Raw genomic sequence first — 26,524 nt, 5'->3', positions numbered from 1 at the left:
CGTTCACCTACCAGGTAGTTCCTTGTTGAAAACAAATAGCTCTTTGTTACTCTGGTCATATAATATTCTATAAGTGCTTAACCTAGGCCTCTTCAAAGGCATGTGAACAGCAGCCTGTGAATTTTAACAGACTCTCCATTAACCTTTTTATTTGAAAAAAAGTCCCTGGACTCTTAACGGCTAACAAAAGGTTTCCTCCTGCAAGCGCCTTGAACTCTTTTTTAATTTTATATTCACATGCCAGAATTGACAATGCAATTACAAAGAAGTCTGTCTGTTCTATCCCCAATTACTTGTTCAGCATTAATGAAAAGAAACTGACTAGGTTTGGAAGACTTTTATTTTCAGGATCTCATCCAGAAATCTGCTATGAAGTGTCGTCAATAATATGCACACTGGCACCTGTGTTTTCAGATTTCCTACTGTTCGGCCAGGCCTACCTAAAATAGTAAGGAAAGAAAGACACTTACTTCTATCATACTGAAGATACTGTTAGGCTAGAGCTTTGGGCAATTAGGAAAAAAAAAAAGTGTAAACCCTTTAACTTTTTTGACTTTTGTTCTTTCAATGATCTTGAATATTCTGTGGAGTTCCCTGGTCGTAGAATCATAGAATCGCCTGGGTTGGAAGGGACCTTAAAGATCACCTAGTTCCAGCTCCTCTGCTGTGGGCTTGGGACATCTTCAGCTAGACCAGATTCTTCAGAGCCCCATCCAGGCTGGCCTTGAACACTTCCACGGATGGGGCATCCACCAGTCCTCTGGACAACGTGTTCCAGTGCCTCATCACACTCACAGCAAAGAATTTCTTCTTAATATCTCATCTAAACCTGCTCTTGCTCAGTTTGAATCCATTCTCCCTTGTCCTGTTACTACAGGCTCTTGTGAAAAGTCTCTCTTGCAGGCTCCCTTTAGGTAGTGGAGGGCTGCAGTTAGGTCAACCTGAAGCCTTCTCTTTTTGAGGCTGAACAATCCCAATTCTCTTAGCCTATCTTCATAGGATAATGTGGTAGGGACACAGCAGCTCCTCCCATCATCTTTTCCTTCTCCTTGATTAAATTAGAAATACGTTTTTTTTTGCGCCTTGTTCTTACTAAGTAGTAATCCTTTCTGTTCCTGCCTGTTGTAGGAGTCTTCTTGTCTTGTGCCTGGCAGGTCCAGCCTGTGACAGTGCTTGACACGTTACTCAGGGCAGACAGCCTTTGACCTCTCTTTGGTCAGGTGTGTTGAAATATTCTGCAATATTAGCTGTTTGTGAAAGGTAACTCAGCAGTTGCCAGTGACCTAATTTTTATTTCCACCTGGACAGTCAAGCTCCAAGTGAGACCATTATGAAGGAGTACTAGAAAGTGTGGAGCAAGCTCCTGAGTGCAGTAAGATTCCTGGAGCAGGCTGGTTATAAGCTCTCTTTCCAAACACAAACAAAAAGCAACAAGTTGAACTTCTGAAAATTATGGCTTAAGGCATCTGGGCACAGTATGTGGGGTGGCCATTGGGTCTTTGGTGCCAGCTCTTTGACTTCTAGATGTTACACTAAGCTACTGGCTGGCATAGACAAAGCATTGCTTTAATCAGGTGCAGATCTGTGCCCTGGCATCACCAGCCTGCACAGATGTGTAACAGTATGAATATTGTTTTGATAGCCATTTTATATTTCTGTGTGGATATACCCTTAGATATGAGAGTTCTAACCATCTCTACTCGATTCAGAGTCATGTACAGTTTATCATCTGGAGTGAGCATGTGATCTATTTGTTTCCATTAATATCCAGGTTGGAAGGGAAATGAAATAATTTTTGGGTTTCGGACAGAAAAAAAGGAATGCTGTTCCAGATGTCTGGAGCTCCCACCTTTGCTAGTACTGTGACTTTCTTGTTTGGAGACAGATTTCCTCAAACCTTGTTTATGAGAACACCACTTTATTGGGTATCAGTGTTAGAAAAGAAACATCTTGTACTATTCCCACTCTTGTTGCTGAAGTTCTGCACGAACAGGTCGTGTTAAATACTGTGCAGTGCATCATTTGAAACATTCAGCATGTGATTTTTGGCTGTCAGGTCTGTTACGTAAATCACTGTTTGATTGTCTTCAAGATTGAGCTTTCTGCTACAGTCTGAACAACATTGAAATTTCTTGGTTTTGGAAAACTGAATTTCCTGTTGTGTCCGTCTGGCACATATGGATGAGAATTCACTAGCATCACCAGAGCAACGGAATCAGCCAAGGAAAAATGCTTGGCATTTATCCTAGAAAAGTCTCATTTCAAAATCAAAACATGCATATGTACATACTTAAAATGAAGTGGTAAGTGCTTAAAAGCTGGACCAGAATAAAAAACATGCCAGTGTTGCTGTTGCCTCTTCTTCGGTAAAAGTTACATCAGCCATGTTTCGCCCAGGGCACAGTTTCTATGTTGGAAATTTTCTTTTCCATGGAAAACATGGAATAATAAGCAAGTTTTCCATTTTTTGAGGGAGCTGAAATGCAGTAGGCCCATTATATTCTTCATATTGACTGAAAACTGCTGTGGCTGCTTTCATCCATTTTTGAGAGATGTCTTGTGGTTTGTTTTTCTTCTGAGCCTTTGAGTGATCAATCCCTCTGTTTTCTCAGGGGTTGAGCTCTCAACTCCGTGAGTAATCCTTGGTGGTGCTTTCACACGCATTTGTGAAGAACAACTTAGGCAGCAACTGGATAACCAAGATACAGGAAAGATCTTTGCTTAACCAGGGTGGATAGAAATTAAGTGTGCCTAATACAGCTCTTCAAAAATAGGCCATATTAAAGTTGCTTTGGCTTCTTAAGGCATTGGTTCTTGTTGATGTGCATCTTCTCAGCAGGCAGCTCTTGTGCTTTTAAGGCAAGTGGTAGCAGACAAGCATGAAGAAGTTTGGGGAGGTGTGAACCTAGACTACTTCACTAGTAAGAAAGTGTCCAAAAAGTCTCTTTCTACCCAAAAGAAGGAAAAAACCTCTTCTAAAGAGAGATCCTGGTAGCATATATTCTGCTCTGTGTTATATGGATGCCTAACATTGTAGACTGTAAAAGAAAGCATAAGTATTTTAGACTTATTGCAGTGTTTATTACTGAAGGTGAGAGCAATGTTTCTGGTTTAAGTTGTCTTTTTTAACAGGTTCATAGGCTAACTCTCCATAGGCAAATACAGCTGCCAAACTATGTAAGAACCTCAAACCTTTCATTTTTATGTCATGATCACATATCCTACTTGAAAAAGCTTTTTTTTCCTTGAATTTTAAAGATGTTTAGAGTTCAGAATGTTTGTTGGAACATTTTTAATTAACAATTTTTTGAAAGAGTTTCAAACATCAAGATAAGCATACAAAGAGAGTGCCAGATAAAATAAAAATGAAATACTGAGCAGAATTAGTCATACTTCAAGCTTGTGCTGCTTGATTCTGAAAGTTTTTGTTTTAGGTCAAGTCCCATTGGGCTCTTCAGAATAATTTCTGTGTTTTGAACTAGATTTCCTGTTTGTTCACATTTGAAGTTATATTTTAAAAAATTTTTCATGGCTAAATATGTTTCAGTGATAGTAATACAAAGAAAAATGAAGTTATTAACCTAATTTTGTTTTTCTAATTGGAGAGAAAATAGATGTTTGTCACTTGCAAATTGAAGAGGTAGAGCAGAAGGTAGCTTATTATCAATTTCCATTATATACGCAAAATCCCAAATATTCTTGTTTGGAAAAAGAGATGTCTGATTTTAAAAACATGCACACTTCTGGTCTTCATCAGAACAGTGAGAGCTGTGGCCATTAAAAAGGTGTAGCAGGTGCCTTGCAAGGGAAGTTTCTCTTTTATGAGCTGTAACAGTAAGAACTGAGGACTTCTCTTTGCTGCTGCATTTCGTTGCACACAATATCTATAAACAAAACAAAGACACTGTAGTTGCTACCACAAGCTGGTTCATCCAGTAATACCGAAATGTATCAACTGCCAGTGGAATGGCTGGAGGAGGAAGGTGTTGCCATTCTGTGAGGGAAACTGCTACACAGAATGGACCAGGAAGTGAAGCTTGGTTAACTTGGTCTAATTATTTGATACATGCAGTCTAGTTTGACCAGTGGTTTATCTTCATTAATTAAAATAGACATGCCAAACTAGTTTGTTTGACTGCTGTTTCTGAGCATAACGTTATAAGGATTTAATCTTTACAACTTTTTTTTTTTTTAGGCTAAATCCTTGTTTGGTGACCAGAGCTGCCTGTCTTGATATCCTTGTGATGTTGAGTACTCACCTAGAGAAGTTTCAAAAGCAAGGTAAGTCAAATGTGCTGTTCTATACATTGGATTTAATATCTGTATCTGTTTCTGAGCTCTGTTAAATCTGGAGAAACAATAGTATATTACTTGTGCTCAAGGAATCTACTGCCTTCTGGAATCCTGTAGCTGCTTTGTAGAAGAAGGCCCTTTATTCTGCCTTCTTAAGAGCTAGTCCTAGGTTTTGTTGAGGAGAAGACTGAGGTACAGCTCCATGACAAGGCTTGAAGTTATGATCTTGCAGTATTCCTGATCCTAGAATGGCTAACAACAAAAAAGATCCTCTCCCATGTTCCAAAATGTTTTTTTGATCCAAAATCCAAATCCTGGACTGTTGCTACTTAAAACCTTTCCAGAATGCCACAGAAATGTTCCTTTATGAAATAGTTTCAGGGAAAGTGTTTTCTCATGTTTAGAAGTTTTATAAGAGACAACTCTGAGAGCTCTTTTCAGTTTCTTGTTTCATTTTGATTCTTTATCAATGGGAATTTTTTGAAGGACCAGTCAGAACTCTCGGTTTTAATGTTGTAGATTATGGTTTGGAACAGTACAAAATAAGCTGTAAACAATAAGAAAAACAAAGGTATGGAGGAAGGGACACCCTTTCACAGGTGGCAGTGGGTAGGCAGCTTTCAGTCAGCTGTAAGTAGCTTCCTTGTGGGCCTGTTTTGTTCCTTTCTTATGAACAAGTGAGTAATAAATTACCTTGTCAGTCCAGGAAGGCAATTAAAGAATAGTTTTGTAATTTCATTCAACACTGCATTTAAGTCACTGGAACTGTTCTTTATTTCAGATAGTCATGTTGTGGGCACTGTTAATTTAAAAACCAATTCCTTTTGCTTTTTTTGCCTAGACCTTTAGTTGATGTGGTGCATTCTAATTCTGAGATTGCTATTGGTATGATTTCTTGTGAATGTGCAGTTCAAATAGTGATAGTTGTTAGGAAAACAAATTGGTGATGAACATTACCTGAAATCAGCTTCTTCAGACAGGTGATGAAGAACTAGCCCTTAAAACAGAAGGACAGATGTACAGAGGGTATGTGTCAGGTGACTTCCATTATACCAGAGGAACAGGGATCGGGTTATTGGGAGCTCCAGGAGACAAGTCTGATCTTTCATGTCCTCAGGAGAGTCATTCTCTCTCATGGATCTCAGGTGTCAAGATATGCTGTTCAGTAAAGGAAATTCCCAGCTGATGTTGCACTGTAGGTCTCGTTCTGCCAGGTACTGCCCACTGTTTGTGACTAGGCAAGGGCCTCGTGCTTTATAGGAAGAAATGCACTGCCTTATCTAAAGCAGTTTTAATATAACATGTCTCTAGGGATAAGTTTTTTCCTGGCTCTTTACTGGTTTTTTTGGGGGTAAGCCATATCTACCATCAACAAATTCTTATATTACAATATATTTTTACTTATTTTTGTTATTACTACAAAATAAAGCTTTTGAAATCCTCATATGCCATTGACCTTAGTGATAATCCTTTGCAGTACATTAAAAAGTCTAGCTGTGTATCACAACTACAAAATAAGCAAAAACAACCCCCAAAGTCTCCTTCAGCCATTTTTGGGCTCATCACCCTTTTACTTTGAATACTTCTTTTTAAAAGATAGATCCTTTTGGGAATATTAAGTTTTACACTTTTTTAAATCATGGACCTCTGTTCAGCTCCTTTGTAGTATGAATCATCCTAGTTTTTCTGTATTCTCTTCATAAGAAGTTTTTTTCATCTTCTGATTGTTCTTGTTACTCACCCTTCAGCTCTATTTCTGTATTTTCTTTTAGGAAGGAACAGCCAGTACTTCAGGGAAGGGCTCCTCGTTTTGCTTACTTAGTGGGTATTGCATTTCCTTTATCAGTCTCTTTCCTATTTCAGTTATCCTTGGGGTTTTTTTGTCTGTTCTGGTTTTTAAACAATTGCTGCACAATTGCAAAGGCTTTTATAGACCTCTCCACACCAGGAAAGTCCCCTCCTTTTTTTTAATGCCCCTGACTTGTGAATAGCCCTTTGAGCCTGAGGGACTGCACCATGCTGTGGCTGGATTATTGACTGTAGTGAATTCATTTATTTTTCAAACCTCATGTGGACTGTACCAGACCTGAGTGCTGTAAGGTACAATTTCTGCAGAAGGAAAGCAATTATTTTTGCAGATTCTCTCTGCTTGGGGATAGTTCATTAGTATTGTTTTGCTTTAAAGTTTCATTCCTACATAGGTTTAAAATTACATAGTTCAGGCAGTGTCTACAGAGAGTAAAAACTTAGGCTGAAAGTACTGTTTTGAAAACTTGAAGATACATTAGGGACAATTTTATGTATCTCAGGCAAGAAGCCCTTCTGAAAGGAAGGAGTAATGTGTTTATACTAAATAGAAACTGAGTGTCCCATGACACAGTAAGAGAAAGACTAAACTCACCAGTTTAAAACTGAATGTTTTGAGTCTTCCATTTAAATGTTTTTAAGATATGATTATTAACTGAAGCGTTATACTTTTCTGAGATTAAGTATCTTACTCATGTATGTGTATCTCTGGTTATGAGCCAATTTTTCTCAGTTCTAATCTTGATTTGTAAAGTTGTTTGAATGAACAAAGGGTGAGGGACAAATCCAAATAAAACTGTTTCTTGATGTGTTTATCTAAGAGGCCCCAGGAAGTGCTGTATATGAGTTCCAGGCCACAGGCTGAAACTGATTTTCATCAACAGAAATGGGAATGCAATGTAAATGAGTCTGCAACTGGTTAAAATCAGACCACTTCTAATTGATTATGCCTGTCTAAAGAGGCTACAATTACAAAGAGGGTTTCAGAGTACAGCTCTGCCTAGGCCTTTCCTACATTATGATTATTTTCTGTAAGTGATTTGTTGTTTTCAATTAATAAAATCTGTCTCTTAAAGTGCAGGATAGCCCATGGAGAATTTACTTCACAAATTCAAAAAATGTCCACTTTAAAATGTCAGCTAAGGAAGGGAGGGAGGAATGGATACCAAAACCATCTTGTCCAGCTAAAAATGTACTGCTGGTTAAATGATGATTATTTATCTTAAACATAACAAAAAACCCAAAGCTCACACTTATTCCAATTTGCTGGATTGGATTGAAGTGTTGCCTGATTTGTGTCACTGGGAAAAGACAGTTTTGTTTCCTTGAGGTGATAGGCAAAATCTAGAACTTTTTTCCCCAGCTCCTGATGTGCCTGAGGGTTTTAAGATATGCAGAGACAATACATAATGCCAAGACTATAAAATAGTCTTAAAAATATTTTTATTCTGTTATCAATTCTGGTTGGAAGCAAGCCTTAGAAAAAAGTTAAAATATAAAAATACTCTTTTTACCTTTATTGAGAGTAAAGAATGTTCTTACCAGGTGTAGGATTATTTGGTGAGCTGATGTCTACTGTCACTATTAATAGTTATTAATAGCGTCCAGGGAATTTGTTCTTGCAGACCTCTTTGATGTATTTTCTCCACATTAACTGTTTTTATAGACCAGAAATCACAGATGCCCAGGGCCTTTGCATTCTAATGGGAGAGCAATGCAGTCCTCTTGCAGAGGATATTCTGGCACTTGTACCCTGCTTCAAACATTACAGGAGGAATAAAATAACATTTGTAGGCATATTGGGGTGGGAAAAATGACCCCAAGTCCAGGTGAGAACATGTCCAGCCTTAGCTGTGTGTATAATTATTTGCAAATTCACAAATTTTGATCAGCAGGAGTTAGAAGCAGAGGTCTGTAGAGCTCCAGATCCATCCATGTGTCTGAGGCTACACGCTCTTCTGTGCACTCAGAGATGGGCTTTGCAAGAGATGGAATTCAGGACTCTGCTGTGATACACTGTTTCAGTAAATAATACTCCTCTGTTGAATAAGTGAACTTCGGAGAGGACCTGTGATACACATTCCTGCTTTCAAATCTTCTGGAAACTGGTGTTTGAAGCAAAACAACAAGACCAGAGTATTACTGTGATCTGCAGTGCTGGGAATGCAGGAGCCAGAGTGTTGAATTGCAGTGAAAGCTCAGATCTGGGATGCTGCATCTCTCTGTAACAGATGAAGAATGCCACAGGACAAAGTGGTCACATTTTCCTTCTTGCTCATGTCTTGAAACAGTTTTCTTGTACTATTTTGTCATTTCATGAAGGGAAAAACAGATGCAACTCTCTGTAACATACTTGACTAATAGAAGTGCATTTTGTCCAGGGTTGTGTTCCAAAAAATGGCACTTGTTGATAGAGCCCTGTGAACATAAGTGAAATAGGATGTAGAATAGAAGAGGGAAAAGATGAAAGAAAATTTTGCTAAAGATAATCCTGCCAAGTTGTTGCTTTATCCTGTGTGCTGTCAGTCTGCTGGCTGGTTTGGCCTGTTGTCAAGCATAGTGTCTTCAAAATTCAAGTTTGGTGGGAAAGAGAAAACATTTAAACAGGATGTCAAATAGGATGAATCAGTGATTTAGGAAAAGATGCCACTTGTATTCTAACCAGGCATTTTTTCCTTTCTACATTTGAGGTGGAAGAATTTATAAAAGTTCTTGAAATTAACCAAACTCCAGAATTTTTGTCAACTGTGGGAACAGTTACTTAGTATTTACATGCTTAATCCTATTCATAAAGAGATTGTTTTGATACCAAAATGGAGCAGCCAGTATACCACTCTCACTGATATTTTCTTCCCTTAAATTTTGCAAAAACATACTTCCATTTTCTTGTTGTCTTCCAAATACCTAAACCTTCTGTAGATGTAGCTTGGTTAAGATTCTTAAATTCTGCTCATGAACTAAAGAAATGGTTGCAAATAATACTGTGCACTGCACGTGTGTGTGTATGTGATCAGAAACATGAGCTATTATTTCAACTGTCTGCTGGTTTTGTCCTCAAATACAACAAAGTACTATTTTAAATAACATACAGTGCAAATACTATTTTCTTGGTTATATTTCTCCTTTTTAATTAGAAGTTATAAAGACATTGATAGAAATAATATGGATTACCAAACTTCTGGATGCTTTGCGATGCTTTGCCATGAAAGCACAAATTGGTCTTTACATAGGACTCTCTTCAATGTTTGCCTGAATTACATGATTTGTAGGTCTTTCAAATAGCATTTGAAGGCTGTAGCCACTTTTTTCTGTATCATACTTCTTAATCTTTTCTTACTTTGGAAAGAAGCTAAATGGCAGCCAAGTTTTTCCTGCAGGCTAACTTGAAAACTGATGATTTTTGAATGGTAAAAATTTGACCGGGATAACTAGGTTGGTTATTTTAGCCATTCTTTAATTTTCTTTACCTAGATCTTTAAGAAGTGTGGCCAAAGAATTATTTGAATAAAAACACCGGCAGCTTGTTAACACGTGTTTTGGTTATTTGGTCTAATTAGCTTAAACTTAATTTCACTCTTGACAAGTTGAAGGCAGTTTTTACTTATTATGTCAGAAATTATATAAATTTTGCTGGTGTATTGACTGTGGTGCCAGGTAAATGTTTTTATCTTGACTTAAGGAAGGTAAAGATTTAAAACATATTTGCAGGATCATCTAAATGCACTGTGCCTACTTACATTAAATTAGACAAGTCAAAAGGAAGTGTTTTTAGGTACTCGGTGTTCTAATTCACTGCAGACAGGAGAATGAAGAAGTTGAAGGTGGCATTGTTGGAGGTCCAAGACACAGGGAGTGACTGGGAGTTGCCTGGACAGTAAAATGCCAGAGGCAGAACAAGTGACGGATGTTGAGGTGGTCCAAAGACAGAACAAAAGTTAGTGTGAGACAGAAGAACAAAACAAATGGACCAAGGCTGAAAAGAATAAATTTTTGGAGAAAGGAGATGGATGTGTGCAACACCAACACTGCCAAGGAAGCATTGGAAGCAGAACTTGTGACACAGATGGAGGAGGAGGAGGAAAGTAATAGTGTTTTAGAATGATGGCAGAGTCAGTGATCAGAGGAGGGTTGTGGAGGGTGGACATGATACTTCTGGAATGCCGTGTTGAACAGGGAATATGGAAAGGTGTTGCATGAAATAAGTGACACTAGGGCAAAGTGGAACTGGTCATGTTTATTCATGTTAGCAGTTAAAATTCTGTCCCCATGTGAAGACAGAGACTGCTTGTCCTTTCAAAATCAGGTTCTCTTTAGATTCCAGCATGTACCACTGACTGACTTGCACTGTCTCCATGGGGTTTTGTGATTCTATATGAATGCAAAATACTGGAAAACTCAGTGCTGAGCCAGAGAGAAGCTGTAAGAAAAAACAGCTGTCTCAGTGTCCAGATAAAATGTTTTTTCTTTTTCCCTTCTTTTTTTCTTTGAAAACTTTCCCCTGTGCTGTACAAAATGCAATGGGATGCTTGTGTCCTCAATAATAAATTACCTGTAGATTCTGTTAATCAGTCATGTTTGTAGTTTTGAATTGTATTGAAAGTTCTGATGATTAGTCTCTGATGTTGAAGAAGTTACAGATGTCTTTAAAAGAAAACATCCTGCTTAAAATATGCCCTTTTTATGATCATCAGCAGTCACCTTAGTATGGCAGTGTAATGAAACAGACTTTTCTGTTCTCTTTGTGGTTTTTTTTCCATTTAGCAGTGATCCACTTTGCCTAATCCACTTTTAATAAAAAGGAAAAATAAGAAAGAAAATACTTTTCCTTAGTATTTGTCTAGGAAAATCTCTTCTTGGCACTGATTACTTCTCAGCCTACTCCCTATTCGTATGATCTCTTCAGATGTCTGTGGATGGTAGTTTGAGAGTGCATGAGGATTTTAACCTCAGTTTATAAACAATTGCACTTTCTTGCAGATCTTGGTGAATGATGATGAATATCCATATTTTTGATGGTTGGACCCCCTTCCCGTAACAATATACTGCAAGCACAGCAGCATTTTATTTCTGGTCTTGTAGTTTTTGTCTGCCCTTGCAGAATGTCAGTAAGTTTTCTGGTGCTGGTAGTAACTTCCCCCTTTTCCCCTGCTTTGTTCTGTTTTTCCTGGAGCCTCTAGTAGGAACATGGTAGTTTGGATGCTCGAGGGCCTGCATACAGGATTTAATCTCAATATTTATCTAGAAGTGTGCAAATACTTAAAGGTATGCTAATCACATGTACGGAAGGAAGCCCGCCCTGATGATCAGGAGAGTTGTCCACTTGGCAGTAGCTAGATAATCAGTGTGAAATTACCAAATCCTACAGAAATGTATCAACCCTGCAAGGAGGTGAAGCAAGTTTAGATTTAAATATGGAAGGAATTTACATTACTTCTCTCACTTTTGAACAGACTATGGTATCTCTGAGGTGAAAGATCAGCTGAACTGTCCATCAGCTGACGGTTTGTTACTCCCTGAGCAGGGACATTTTTCTGTCCTTGCTCTGTGTTTCTGCTTACTCTGGGAACAGACTGAATAGGTCCTGCCTGCCACTGCAGGGAAGAGCAGAAGAGAGGCAGGGTGCAGGTTTGGGAGCTGCTGAATTTTGGGGTGGTTTGTGACTGGAGATTCAGCCAGTCTGCTGATTCTATTCTGCCCCTCTTTCTTTCCTCTTTATTTTCAGGTGGTGAAAGACCGTTTTACTTCATATACCTGACTGATAGGATTAAAAAAGCAGCCCCTCAAACTGAGATGCTGTGACATAGCTGATGTATGCATATATCAGTGTAGGGGACATAAAGGGATTGAGAATGTTTGTGTCGGGTGTTGAGGAGAACCAAGTGGTCATGTAAGATGTCTCCTGTACTAGAAGTAGGCTGAAATTCTTCCTGTTCTACAAATGAAGCAATCCTTAAGGGGGAAACAAATAAAATTAAATCCACTTAATTCTTGGGGACTCTTTTGCATCTGTCAGCATCCTGGAAAAACTGCTGTTTGCCAGGACCCTTCTTTGGTCAGCCAAAATTTGTTCTCCCTTCTCACAGCAGCTGGTCATTCAAACTGTACAGTGATGTTTGTTTGTAAATAGAAGTATGTCGTTACTGTATCTTAACAACAGAGGCTGACATTTACTTCGGGAACCAGTGTGGTTTTCTGGTTTAGTTGCATATTTTGATGTAAGCCAAAGGAAAGAGTTTACTTAAAGCTAAGCAGACTAGAAAACATTTACATGAAAGCCTGGAAAGATTTCTTAGTGATGCAGTTGAAAGCAGGACTATTTCCACTGCACTGTAATAAGACTGGAGCATTCTTTCCTTTTGTACATATTTGTGTGAAAAAAGAGTGTTGGAGAGCATGTGGAGCACAAGATGAATGCAGAAGGATTTGCTTTCTGGTGTGCTGAGGCTAAGCAAATATGCAGACAGTCTTATTTTGCTGACGGCCTTGCCATTGAGACGTCCAATTTTAAAGAGACTTTCTGTAAAATAGATGAGCCACAGTGTCCAGTCTTTCACAATTGCATGGGAAAAGAAGAAGTCATCCAGAAGGCTTCCAAAGCAGAAGTATTTGATATGTACGGAAAAAGAGGATCTGTTGCCAAAGACTCTTGTATCACAGTCTCTGCAAACTGGTAGTTCTGGGAGTGAGTAGCTTTGCTATGTTTTTTGTATGAAAGTAGTTTTCCCCTTCAAAGATGAAGATATAAAGAGAAGTTGTGCTGGCCTTGCAAAATACAAATGGAAGTTTGCTCAGTTGGAAGGTCAGTGCATGGGCAGCTCCCAGAGTCCATGGAAGGGTCACCACTCTGTCTGATGTTGGGTTGCAGGCTCTGGTGAAGTTGGCAGCGTTGACACTAACAAAATGAAAGACATCCTGCCCCCTTCCCCTATTTTTTTCCCCCTCTCTCCCCCTCTCTCTCTCTCTCTCTCTCTCTGTCCACCTAGTACTACTCTCCCTTTTCCTGCTCTGGAGCTTTGACCCTTCCATCCTGTCAGGTTTCCCATTACTGCTTGCATGTAGCTTACCTCAATGTAAAGCAACATGGACAGGAGATACAAGCATTCCTCTTGCAATATACTTGCAAACACACCCTTGGTTTGAAGAGTTGAGCCAGTTGGCATGTGTGTTACTGAAAGGCAGCTGAGAGGGGGAGCAGGTAGGAGGAACCTGAGCGGGTGCAGTGCTCCAAAGCTGAGGCTGTACATTCTCTTCTTGAACTGAGGTGTTGGACCTTGAACCTTTTTTCTTTCAGCTGCCTGGGATTATTTCTGTTGTTAAACTTCTGTATGTGGAGTCAGGCTGTGTAATAACTGAGATGAAGGCCTAATCCCTCTCCAAGGCAACCAGACAGTTCAGAAATTAAGGAATTCTGGCAGTTGGATACTTGTTGTGTGACATGGGCATTACTGCTGGTTTATGCTGTGATGCCAGTGTGTAAAAGCAGTGTGTTTGGAGGGGGTTTAGAAATGTAGCAAATGAAATATACAAAATACACAATTTTGCATTGCTATGAGGCGGAAGTCAGCTGTGTCACATAGAGGATAATGCTGTGAGACAGTTCTGCAGTGATACTGGAGTTCCTTTGTGCAGCAAGTCCCTTCAGAAAAGAAACTGTAGCAAAAATCTGACAGAGCTAATGGTTGGGCAATATGTTGGAAAATTTTTTACAAATACTGGATTTCTTTGAAGCGTGTCCAGAATTATTCAGAAATGGTTCTGCCTTATGTGCTAGACAGTGTACAACCATGTCAACTTTCTGTGTAAATGTCAGACAAATTAAGATGGCTTTGGAAGAATCTGAATATGAAAGGGCAGGATATTTAACTGTAAATAGAAGGCTTAGGGAAATGTCTTCATGGGCAACAAAATGAATCTATATTTGTGCTGTGGCTTCGTGTCAAATTCAGGAATTTAGTAGGACTATTTGGACACGCTTTTAGCAGTGCTCAGTGTTTAATTATAAACAGCAAAGGTACATGGCAATGAATTGTCTTCTTGAAGATACTGAAGAAATCTAAGTTTGTTTAATCTTTGTATTTACCTTCAGTGCATTTTTACATTTAAAAGACCCTAAACTTCCAACATGCCTTAGCACAGTGGCACTGTTGTTCTCTGTTCTTTGTGATTTTCCTCCACTTGCATTTGAATTTTGTGGGGTGCAGCATGTTCATTTTCTTGCAGTACAAGCTGTAGAGACACTGAACTGGGCAAAAATCCTTGGTTTCAATATTATAAAATGGTTCATTCCTGCTGATGTTGGAGAAGAGGGTTGAACTCAAGGCACATGGGTATTTCAGTCTACGTGGGTGTGAGATAGGACCATTGATGATTTTTTTCTTTCTTTTTGTGTCTACATTCCCAACTCTGAGAAGGCCTGAAACCCTCTGGTATCACAGATGGCAGTGGCCTCTTGGTTGACTCCAGGAGGTGGCCAAGCACTAAAGAAGGTTCTCAGGCTGTGCTGGGCCATGTGGACAAGGTTGCACCAGTGTAAATGGCTGAAATGCCACAGTTCCTGTGCTGATACATGAGAGGGGTTACAATGCAGCTCCTTTTTTTTCTTAGCTATGTTAACTGTTCAAAATGAATAAAAATAGGAAAAGCATCCTGGATTTTTTTATCAGTAAATTCTTTAAATTGATACACACAGGACATGTCTATTTATCTCAAAGGGGCATCTTCTTAATAGCAGGTTTTTTCTGACTAAAGCTATGAAGGCGTGAGATTTTCAGTACTATCAGAATGGCCTTTGTCATCATTTCTCCTGATTTCAGTTGCAGCTGAGTAGTCTGACAGCACTTTGTCCAGCTTGGTCTCTGATTTTAGAGCTAACTATCTACATTTTTTCCACATATATTTAATAGTTTATTTGTGTTAATGACTTTCTACAACGGTAGAAATGGTAGGTTTGTACCATTTGCAATATTGTATTACTGGCTTGATTTAAAGAAATGCTTACCAAATGGATGTAGTTGGTAAAGATTGCAGGAAATCAAAGATGCAAGGTACTGTAGCATTTTTTAAGTTGATTGAAACTTGTGTTGATTGAAAATTGTGTTGAACAATTTTTGGTTCTCAGAAAACTTTGTGTCCTTGTTTCTTTCTGTTTAAATATGAATACATGTGATACCTAGCAAAGCTTTTTTATAATTTGGAATCAGTTTAAAATGAAGGAGAACCCTGGTTTTCATTTAATGCCTGAATTTACATTGTGATACCTTTTGCATACCTGATATTTTTCAACTTCATGGTCTGAGGCAGATGGTAACATCATCTATTTGTCACTTTACTAAGTGTTACTCTCATTCCAGGAATGCAATTGCTTGACTTTTGGGAAGAGATGAACAGAGTCATTTCAGATTCTGAGTTGATGTCTGGTATTCCCTACTCATCTGCAGTACCAGGACTGATACAGTATCTCCAGAGCATCACCAAACTTGTAATATCAGTGCTGTCAGTGACTGCAGGTGCTGACATCGAGAGCTGTGGTTCAGCTGCTGCAAAGAGAATGGCCAAGCCCTCACTGTCAGTAGCTCATCTCCTGCACTGCGAGTTCCATGAGGTGCGTCTGCTGGCATTGGAAGCAATACTGCTGTGGCTGAAACAAAGAAATTCCAAGCAGATTGCAGAAGGAAGAGGAGGTGTATTGTGTTTACTCATTGATTTGGAAGACACTTTTCTCACAATGGCTCTGAAGGAAACCAATCCCCAGTGTTTTTGCAAGGTAAGAGGTGCTTTTTTATTGACATTTTGTATGTTTTCAGTAAATTATGTTTCTAATTTTTAGATTATATTTGTAATTTTCAAAAATATATTTCATATATATTTCATGTATATTTCATGTATTTCATATATGCATTATGCTTTTTAAATAATGGGTGAGTAATTGGGGTTTTTTTGCACTGAACAGGAGCTGTGCAATAATTTTGTAACAGATGTTCTTGTGTAAAAGCAAGAACTTCCTCTCTCCTTTCTTAGAACTATCCAGAGGGAATTTTTGTGTTCTTGGAGTGGAGCTTAAGTCAGTGTTTTATTGATCTCAAATGTGCACATTCCTGTTGAGACTGTAAATTCTTTGTTTGTGAATTGTGTCTGCAGGTGCTGGAAATTCTTTATAATATGGATCTCAGAAATGTGCTTCCAAAGACCAAATGCTCTATAAAAATGAATCCAAATGAGCTCTTAACCTGGAGCTTAAACCTTGCAGATATCCCCAGCAGGTATGGTCTGTCATGCATGTTGAAATACTTATATTTTAAAAACTTTTAACACTGATCATTAATATATTGGTTTGGGACTGCCCTTTGATTTAAAAATCCGTGTTTCAGAAAAGTGAGTGTGGCTTATTTGAGTAAAGAGGGTTCTTGAGAATTTTTCAGAGAAGTTAGATGTGGATCTGAATTACTAAAAAGGCCCCCAGGTCATACTAGCACCCTGTAAATGTCCAGTAATACAGCTCATGAAGCACAAAGTTATTCTGGCTGTCCAGTGAGAGCCAGTGAACATAGTTCTTCCTGCATGGTAATTGGGAAACACCCAGTTTAATGTAGAATTAGCAATTAGTATTAATGATCCAACCATACACTCGTTTGCTGTGAATCTGCCATCCCCCCTATCCTGGTTTATGGGCAGATGGTTTGTAGAAAGAATGACAGATCTCATTTAACTTGTTGGATTGTCAGAAATGGTTAATCCTAATCCTTAGGGTTTGCACTCCTTACACAGACTGTAAAGCCAGCAGAAAGCACTGAAAAGCTGGAGCCAGTTTGTAGTTCCTACTGAGTTAGAAGCCGTGTCCATCTATCCGTAGTGGAGTGGACAAACAGGGTTACAGTGTCCATGCTCTAAGGGTATGACATCCTGTTTCTGATAGCTTTTTAAGCCATGTAAACATTGCAGTCCAGTGTTACCAATGTCGAGGGTAAAGAGTTTAGAATAGCATTTTATAGCTGTGCACATTTGCTGCTGATTTGCACTAAGTTGTTCAAATGATGGGGAGTGGTCATTTCTGGGATGAAGTAAGATACTGGTGGTAAAATAACACTGGCTGGTGCTGTTAGAGGGAAATGGCTGAAATAGCTGCCCTTACTGCTCAGGTGTTGTCATTCCCCATGGTGGGAACAGGCTTCAGAAGCCACGGTGCCAAGAGCCATGTCCTTAGATCCTGCTAGGCAGCAGGGAAGCTTGGAAGCTGGCAGTAGGCATATTCTGCACTAGAAGCATTTCTAGCAGCTGTAGAAGATATTCCTGCAGCTAAACACCAGCTTGAAGAGATGCTTTTGTTTACAATTTAAAATAATGTCTGGGTTATTTGACTTGGGTTCCATTTTCAAATGTGTTCTTCTATGAGAAGTATGTAAATAGAAAATAAACATGAGAGAAGTGAAAGTAAGGGCATGTTTCATTTGCATATCAGCTGAGAACTTAGCTAACATCTACATCTCTAATGTAAAAGCTCCAAGTGCTCAGCTTGAAAAATACCTGTTGGTGATAATCAGAAATAATTAAGAGCTGGCTGGTTTCTTGTAGAGATGAAATGATGGCAGAAATAGCTGTTTTTCTGATATGTCCTTTGTCTTGTTTTCTCAGCCCTGAACGTCAAACCATAGCTCTCAAATTTGCCTCCAAATTGATTATCTACCTTTTGCAGACCCATCAGCAGGTAAGGGAAATGGAGCTGATTAACAGTTTTGTAATTCTGCAGGTTTTGGTGATTGAAGCAGTAGTGTGGCTTCTTTTAGATCCACTCCCCAAGCTTGTGTTTTCTTGTGTCCTTGCATCATTTTTGATATTATGTCTTCCTCTCTGAATATGCTGCCATGTTCTGAAATGAAACAGCTAGGAATATCACCTCAGTATATCCCTCTCAGAGTCATTTCAAATACATATGTAAATATTTCTGATGGAGTAATTTCAGCTTCTGAGCCCATCCAAAGTGGTCACTGTAGTGTGGAAAGGGAAATGTCTGTGGTGTTTAATGCTTGTTCTGAATCCAGCCCATTTACTGAAGTGCAACTTTTTTGTGGTTTCTTGATTTTTGGAGAGCCCACAGGAGAGCATGTCGGGTGGGAAGGCACGAAGCTAGAGCCGTGGTTGGGTGCAGTTCCCAGCCGGCTCAGATTTCTTTTGATTTTAAATTGTCAGTCTATGATACGTATGTGTAGGGCAGAGCAAAGGCAGCTTTAGTGCTGGACATTCTTAAAAGTCTTTTCAAAGACACAAAACCCACTTAGTGGATATTTTAAAACAAACAAAACTCTCATGATCCGTTTTAAAAGGAAGATTTTTTTTTTCCTTACATAGCTGTTATTTTTCACAGAATGAGCAGCAGAATGGATTCATATTGTATGCTAATAACCACGTCTTATTATAAAAAAATATAAAATCAGATTTGCACGTAAGAATTGAGGAACATGAATTATGATGTTAAATCTTTTTGTTAAAGGAAAGGCATAGTGTGAGGACTTAAGTATAACATAACAGAGGAATTAATGAAAAATGCTGTAACAATCTTAACTAGAAATACTAAAACAACTTTCTCTAATAAGCATATAAATCCTGGCAGATCTAAGATATACCTACAGAGAGAGCTTTTGGCTTTGGGAAAGACCAGGTACATCAGTTTTCCATCTAAATTCTTTCTTTGGGCTTGCATTCAGTATTTACATCTGTGGAAAGGATTTTCTCTTCCATAAGGTAAAAGTTAAGTTCTGTCTTTCTAGATATTCCTTCCATGTGTCTGCTTGAAATTTGAGTCATTTTAACATCTTGAGAGATTTTTATGTTTTGTTTTCACCTGTTACAGAATCTGTAGGACACACTCTGGCTCTGTCCCTTTGTGCAGTGCAGGTACATGGCCCTGTACCAGGCAGAATGAGGCAGAGTATCGTGAGGTTTCATCGATTCCTCAGTTAATGAGGTGGATTGAGAACTGGCTGAATGGCACATCCCAGAGGGACATAAGCAGTGTCACAGGGCCTAGTTGATCTGTCACTAGTGGTGCCCTCAAGGTTCAATACTGGGCCCAGTGTTGTTTAACTTATTCATCAATGACTCGGTGGAGGGCCAGACCCCTGCTCAGCAAGTTCACTGACAACACAAAGCTGGGAGCAGTGGCTGATACCCCAGAGGCTGTGCAGCCCTTCAGAAAGGCCTCAGCAGGCTGGAGAGATGGGCAGAGAGGAACTGTCTGAAATTCAGCAAAGGACCAGCATATTTGTCTTTGGCTTGCATGTTTAGAAGAACTGAGGACACAAAGATATTCTTTGACTTGTGTGGTCATTGGTGAGTCTGGTGTGAAGGGACAGAGCAAGAGACTTGCCTGTGAATACTGCTCTGACTAAAAGAAAATCTCCTAACTTCTAAATGGTCATGTGGGATTCACGACTTTGAAAAAACCCAGCATTTACTAGTGAGCAGTATCCCTTTGGCAGGCCATAGTTCACTGTGATGGTAAGAGGTAACACCAGCTTGTACAGCATACTTCTCATGTGTTCTGTGCCTTCAGATTTCAGAAGAAATCTTGAAAAAATGGGTTCAGCTGATAGTGTATTTTTGTGGAGATGAGCAAGAGACAGAGATGCTGCTAGCAGCTGCTGAAGTTCTTAAAAGTATAACATCATTCCTTCTGATCAGTGAGAAGCTCATCCTTGGTAAGTAGCTTGAACAGTAATTTTCTGGATCTTTTTTGATGAAATCCATTAATACATGATTTCATATGTATTGTGTGTGTACACACAGTCAAAACAGAATTACATCAAACGGGGTTATTTGAAAATTTTAATAGGATTTAATTACTAAGCATAGAGATTTATTTAAATTCTGGTAGAAAGGACACGTGCACAGCCTCTTGCAGTAGCTCGGCAGAAGGGGCACATGAGATGTTGTTATGTCTCCAGGTCACTATACATTGCTGTACAGAATTATGGGCTTGCAGTTGTTCTCTGACTTGAATCTTTCTGTAATACTCTACTGGTGATGGGGGCATACTTTATACTGGGAGTGTAACAAAGCTGTGCTGGCTGGATGTTGAAATTAAGGGCTTCCGTCTAGAAATGAGAGTCATGTTCTACTATAAGAATGATTAATAATTGGATCACATTATATCCCCCAGGTATAATGATTTTTTTTTAAAGTTAACATTAGATTGTCTCTTTAGAAAACAAAGAAAGAAAGAGAACAAATATAACCTACACAGCCTTATTCAACAGTTTAGTGACTGAGAGGCAAAGCTAAACTTTGGTTTGGAAACTCTGGTTTGTTCTGGAGAATAGATGGGGTTTTTCTTTTAGCTCCCCCCCCGACTTCATTGAATAGATAATGGGGGATTTTGTGACTAAAGGGCCAGGAAATATGCGAGAATAGGTAGTAACATATAATAAAAAAATTATTTTGCATCCTGAACAGGACAGACAGCTTTAGATAGTTTTAACTCCATGATACTTTATTCCAGTGTAGTTATAGAAATGTTTTTGGTTTAAGTAGCTTAAGTTCATCCATGTGGACTGGATACAAATATGTCTTACACAAGAAGAACAGTATATTTCTTAACCTGTAGATAGTGGTTTTGTGAAAAATCAGCTATTATTATGAGATGTGCCTTTTAAGAGGTACTGGTAACATTTAACAGAGCTAAATCTGTTATATGAGGTAGACATTGCACTATTAAGTTTTCATAGTATCAGCTCTGGAAATCTTGACCTCCACCATGTAGATAAAGCTCTTCATAGGACAGACATCATTACCATTTTATGTCAAATGAAGACAGGGGAGGTATTGGAGTGAAAAAGTCCCAAATGCTGTGCTTCTCATCTGTTGTTATTTGGATGTGGTCCATAGATGATGGACAACAGTTTCCTCTTTGATCTTGTCAAAACAGTTGCTGATTTCCATGCTTTCCAGTCAGGCAGATGTGGTCTGAAATAAAAAATAGCAGCAGTTTGTATCCTGTATGAAATCCTAACAAAACAAATGAAAACAGACAAGTAAAAATAAATGCTCCCCAAACAGCCCAGAAAATAGACCCCCAAGGTCTATTTGGTGGGCAAACCATCCCAGTTAGCTCTTTGCTCTGAGAATTGATGCAGGGGAAGAAAGATGCAGAGCTGACCCTCCATAGTACCTAGAATTGTGAGTCTGGGGGTCTTTACGACTGTGAAACTGTCAGTACTGCAGTGTTCAGCAAATCAAGGGCATGGTCTGGTGATTAGTTGTAGTGATACAAACCCAGAATAATTTCCTTAAAGGGCTTCTGTGCATGTAAACAGCTTTGACTTCTATGCCTTCTTCTGCATCAGCTTGCTTGACCACATACAGTAAAAAGTAGAAGTTAAAGGAAACTGTGGTTATGTGAAATGCAGTTGTAGTCATTCCCAGGAGCTTCCATTATTATGTTCATAAGAGGAAGAGGGTGAATGCCAGTCTGTATGTTCTGGTTGACCCCATCATCTTTCCATCAAGCTGCTTGAGGGTTCAGAAAAAGTCTTTCCATTTGCAGACTTCCACTGCTTCTGGAGATAGAGTAGGAACTTGTCTAGATGGGAAATCTGGCAATTGAATCTATAAGGGAGTAATTATTCTTCCCTAGCTGTACCAGTATAACATTATTGAGTGTGTCATGCTAGGAAAAAAAGCCACTTCTTTCTGAAATAATTATACTTCATGCCATTGCCACATAGGGAAGTTACAGGTAATACAGGAATGCTTCTTCTGCCTGTGTAGTAAAGCCTTGAGCAATTTACTTTGGCCAAGCAGTAAAATACAGTTGTCTGGCTAGCCTTGTAATACAAATCTCTGATAGACCTGCTGAAAACATGGTAGAAGAAAGCCAGCAATGAAACACAGCTCTTGTGTTGTCTGTAGTCACCAGAAAGTAATATCTAACAGCTGGCTGCATCTAAAAGTGAATTTCTAGTAGATTCCTTTAATCAGGATGTTCAACAAGACCTGAAAAGTCAGCTGAAAAATACCCCAGCAAACCTAGGAGTACAGCCTTGTGACTTGAGCTAGTCATCTATGGTGTGGCATGAAATGGCACGAGGCTTTGCAAGGGGAGTATGGCTTGTGAGGTGTGAATTGCCACTGGGGTGGTGTGTGCTGTCTGCCTGCTTGGCCATTACCAGCTGAGCACCTCCCTCTTGGCAGCTCTCTCTGGTTAGTGTTAGCTGTGTACATGTAATTACCTCATGGATTAAACTTGTTTCCAACAGACAGTGGGTGTAAGGCTGGCAGGGCATACTGGTGAGTGCTGGGTTCAGGTGGATGTGGGAGAAGGAGGTGATGGGTAGATCCCTGAGAGGTGAGGTCTTTTGCTGTTTCCAGCAGGGAATGGCATTTGTGTCCAGCACTACTGGCAGTGTCTGAAGAAAACTTGGTTTGGCAGCCTCTGCTCCAGGCAGATTGCAACAGCAAATTCATGATCAGAGTGCATTGGTCAATTTTTGATGTTGCCAAACAGGAATTCTGCACAGAATTTTTGATGTTGCCAAACAGGAATGCTACACTCCCAGAAACTATAGGAAATGGAGAGCATTCATGACTAAAGTTGAACCCCAATAGAGAGGCCCATTCTCTTATCTGTAGCCCACTGTTTAAACCAAGCTGAGTCTGCCACCTAGATAAGGTTCACACATGCTGAAAATACGTTGATCATATTGCCAGTCTTTTTCCCAGTGGTTTGCCAATGACTTTCATGTGTTGTGTTTAGGTGTGGAAACAGAGCTCTCTAACTTCTTTGAATGCATATAAGAAACAGACTCTAAATTTTCTCCACAAATAAATATAGGACTATCTGATACCCTTGGTCTGTGGAAATGTGTGATTCTACTGCTGCAGAATGAAGATTTGGTAGTAAGGGATGCTGCTGCTGAAGTGATACAAGTGGCACTGTCTGAAAAAAAGAGCAATGAAGGAACAGGTATGTTAACTTTATTTTTAAATATTACTGAATGTTTGGGAGGCAAAAGTATTTCTTTCTCATCAAAAATGTCTTGCTAACTGTAAAGTGCTCCATCCATCTCCTACAAATACGTACCATAAAAGATAACAGCAAGTTTGACGCCCACCATGCTTTATTATTTTGCTTTTACTGTTCTTGGTATATAATTTGCATATGGTTACATAGAGATGTAAAAAAGACAACAGCAGTACTCAGCTTTATGGTTCGTGCTGTGATGAGTCAACATTCACATAATTTCAGAGTTTGAAAGTTCTTTAATACCAGCTCAGGTCTAATATAATGCAGTGCAAGACATTCCTTGAATCCCACATTGTTATAAGAGCCTAATCACAGAGAGACAGGAATCTAGGAAGCACTGTTCAACTCATTGATTCATTATTAGACTTTGAAATCCATTTAGATCCAGATCAACAAAGACAATTCTCAGCATAACCCACAATGTGCTTTTGAGGATGTGGGCCTTTTTGTCTGCTTGCCCTAGTTTACTCAGCCCTATTAATTTAAAAATAGCCACAAAACTTGAGTAGGCTTAGCTAATTAATGTGCTTCACTTTGAGAGTCTTTGCTGACACATTCTTCCATGTGTTGTGAATAAATTAGAATTTACTACCATGTTCACCTCTCTCTGGTGATCCCTGGTCTGTGCTACTCAGTAATGCCCGTACCAACTTGTCTGCAGTCAGTTCAAATTAAGTCAGCCCTCTCCATGTGAACTTACTCTAGGCTGGAGATACAGCAGCTCTGTGGCTTAAAAAAAAATAAGCAAAGGCAGTAAAATTATGTTTTCCACTATTGTAGATAGAAGAAGGCAGGAATATGCTCATGTGGCAAGTGTGGTTTTGAGCTGGCGCTGTTCAGGCACAGTGCTGGGGGGTAGAAGAAGGTAAAAGGAGGGATATAGAATGGACAACTTTTGTCTTCCTGTTAAATCCCACAGCTCTGATTCCAGCACTGGCATCACAGCTCTGACAGTTTCTCTTGTCCCAGCTACAGCTCTCTTGAGTATTGAGGGGCTCTGTGTGCGTGTGCCTCAGGTCGCCAGTGCTGGCCTTTGGGGGCATCCTCAAGTGTCTCAAGGTCGTAGTTTCTTTGGGAATAATACAGTGCTGGGTTGTCTCTCTGAGTCCTTGTATCTTCTGCTTTCTCCCTTGTTCTATCCTGGTGCCAAGGGATATTTTCCTGTAATTGGATGAGAGCTCTGTCCTGCTAATTAATACTAAGGTCACATCAGTGCTTGCTCTTATAACTTACCTCTTTGTAAAGCTGAAGTGACCTTAATTGAGAAAATAAAATAAGAATTGTTTTTTATTTGCTATGTTCCTAATTAGGATGGGGACCCCACTCCCCAAACTTCTGTTAACCCCTTAGTTACACTTAGCTGTGCCTTCCTGTTTTTTCACTTAAACTTCTTGCAATGAAATGTGTCTGTCTTCTGTTACTGAAAAAGAATGCTGCATTTGAAAAGAGATAATTCAGTTTCTTTTCATGTCCATTTTTCATCATTGTTCCTTCCTGTGATCTTTTTTCCCTGCTAAACTCCTTTCACTTTTTGTGTTTTGCTTTCTAGCTTTTGGGGGGAGCAGTTTTGCCCTTGTGGTTTTTATTTATAACCAGATTAAAATTACCTTAGCTTTGTACGTTGTTTGTTTACTTCCATTTACCCCCTTTCTTTTCATGTGCATGTGAGAGTATGCAGTATGTGTGGGTCTGTGGTTTAGATATTTCATAGATCACCAGTGCTCTTTGTCCTGGGAATTTTTAAATTACATTCAAATATCTGCTTATTTTTTCTCAAGTTTTCATACCATGAAAGTCTGATTTTTCATCACAGCACTGACTTTAAAATAACTAAACCCATAGAGTGAAATTCATTAGAAGCTGTGAAACAGCTCTCTTTAAAATTCTTACTTTATAACAAATTACTGGATGTCCTAAATTAACTGACTTTTCATTTCCATTTATGATGATAAATTAGTATTGTGGCTCAGCAGTTTTATCATGAGATCGAAAGATGACTTGACATCAGAAATAGGAATGGATGTTTAGAAACCTGTTTTATACATTTTGTAATTGTTTCACTTTTATATCATTACCATTACTGCTAGCTAACACGAGAGAGTAAAGAGACTATTAAAATTTCAGCTTCATTTGTGCATCAAAAGTGTTACTGCACTGTAGGATTAGATTATGCTGTATTTCACCTTTTACTGCTGTTAATTCACCATACAGAGAGCAGGAATGCTGCTCACAAAATTCAAGCACTGGGCTTGCCAGAAATTTTGGCACTAGCATCTTCATATCCACTCCTCACAAAATCCTCTTTTCTCACTGTGTACCCAGCATGTAAGGGAGGAGGAGGCTGTAGCTGCCTGCAGAAGAACTGCATTTATTGTGACTTAGGGAATCAGTGCCATCAGTGCTTCATTAAACTGAGATCCAGAAGAATCTGTGACTATACCCTGACAACTGCCCCTGCCCTTCCTGCGTGATACAGGTTGGCATCTTGTTTTCCCATGGAAGAATAGAGTAAGAAGGGTTATGTACTTGTCTGTTACAGTTGGACCAAGGCTGAATTAGTATCTTGTTCAGCAGAGCAAGGTGAAGTTGGACTGGTGTTAACAATAACAAAGTTATTTGCATAGACTGTTCAGAGAGTTGTCGTAGCATGTTTTTTCTTTACATGTGTGTTGCTGAATAACAGCACAAATGTGTTGCAGTATGAAACTGTCAAATAATAGGTATTTTCATGTTATTTGTAGATAGTGAAACTGGAGGCAAATGATCCTGTATTACAGTGTGGTTTCACTTCCAGTAACAGCTCCTATCTTGTGTAATTCTTTGAAATGCTATGTGAGCTCCTGGAGGAGAATATGAACTTGGTTTCTTGTTGCTCCCTCTTGGCTTTTGGTGAGGGCAAACCCCCCAATCTCCTCAGGTAACTAATCCATGCAGCTTTGGATCACTCAGATTATGAAAGCAGTAAGCTTGTGGAGCCAGAAATGCGTGGTAACACGTGATACAAGAACCCTGTGAAAATTGCAGCCCCCGTTTTTGTTTGGAAGGAGAAAAGCTCAAAAGGCCAAATGCTGAGACACCGCAGGGCTCCTGTCCTCACTCTACCCTACTATTCGCCTCCCCAAGAAAAACCCTACAAGCTCTACTATTTTCTTCTAGAAGGCAAGGACTTCTACTGTTACCAGTACAGTTCACTTTTTAGATTTATTTTATTCATACAGAGAAGCTTGTTTTAATTTTTTAGTACGTGCAAAAGCTCATGTTTAGGAGGGGAAGCTGCTGAAGTTAGCTGATGGCAGTCATTTTCTGAGCAGAGCAGGTCAAACAGAATCCTGTCTCACCAGAAAGGAGAAAAGCTTCTGTTTTCCTTGCTAAAAATACCAACTTAGCAGGTAGTTAAGGTTTTCCTAATAA

At 39.2% G+C, this 26,524-nt stretch overlaps 1 protein-coding gene across 1 annotated transcript in view; it reads left to right on the top strand.

Annotated features, from left to right (window-relative positions):
• Window positions 1-26,524, top strand: part of THADA (THADA armadillo repeat containing) — a 154,675-nt gene that overhangs the window by 103,841 nt on the left and 24,310 nt on the right. The window contains exons 31-36 of the mRNA XM_010393672.4: window positions 4,196-4,281; window positions 15,450-15,862; window positions 16,237-16,358; window positions 17,728-17,800; window positions 19,646-19,790; window positions 22,922-23,053. Coding sequence (XP_010391974.3) covers window positions 4,196-4,281; window positions 15,450-15,862; window positions 16,237-16,358; window positions 17,728-17,800; window positions 19,646-19,790; window positions 22,922-23,053 — 971 coding nt within the window. The remainder of the gene's footprint in view (window positions 1-4,195; window positions 4,282-15,449; window positions 15,863-16,236; window positions 16,359-17,727; window positions 17,801-19,645; window positions 19,791-22,921; window positions 23,054-26,524) is intronic.

This window comes from Corvus cornix, chromosome 3, assembly GCF_000738735.6.
Source record: "Corvus cornix cornix isolate S_Up_H32 chromosome 3, ASM73873v5, whole genome shotgun sequence".
Lineage (NCBI taxonomy): Eukaryota > Metazoa > Chordata > Aves > Passeriformes > Corvidae > Corvus > Corvus cornix.
The sequence above is the reverse complement of the archived record's forward strand: the minus strand, read 5'-3'. Positions and strand labels throughout refer to the sequence as shown.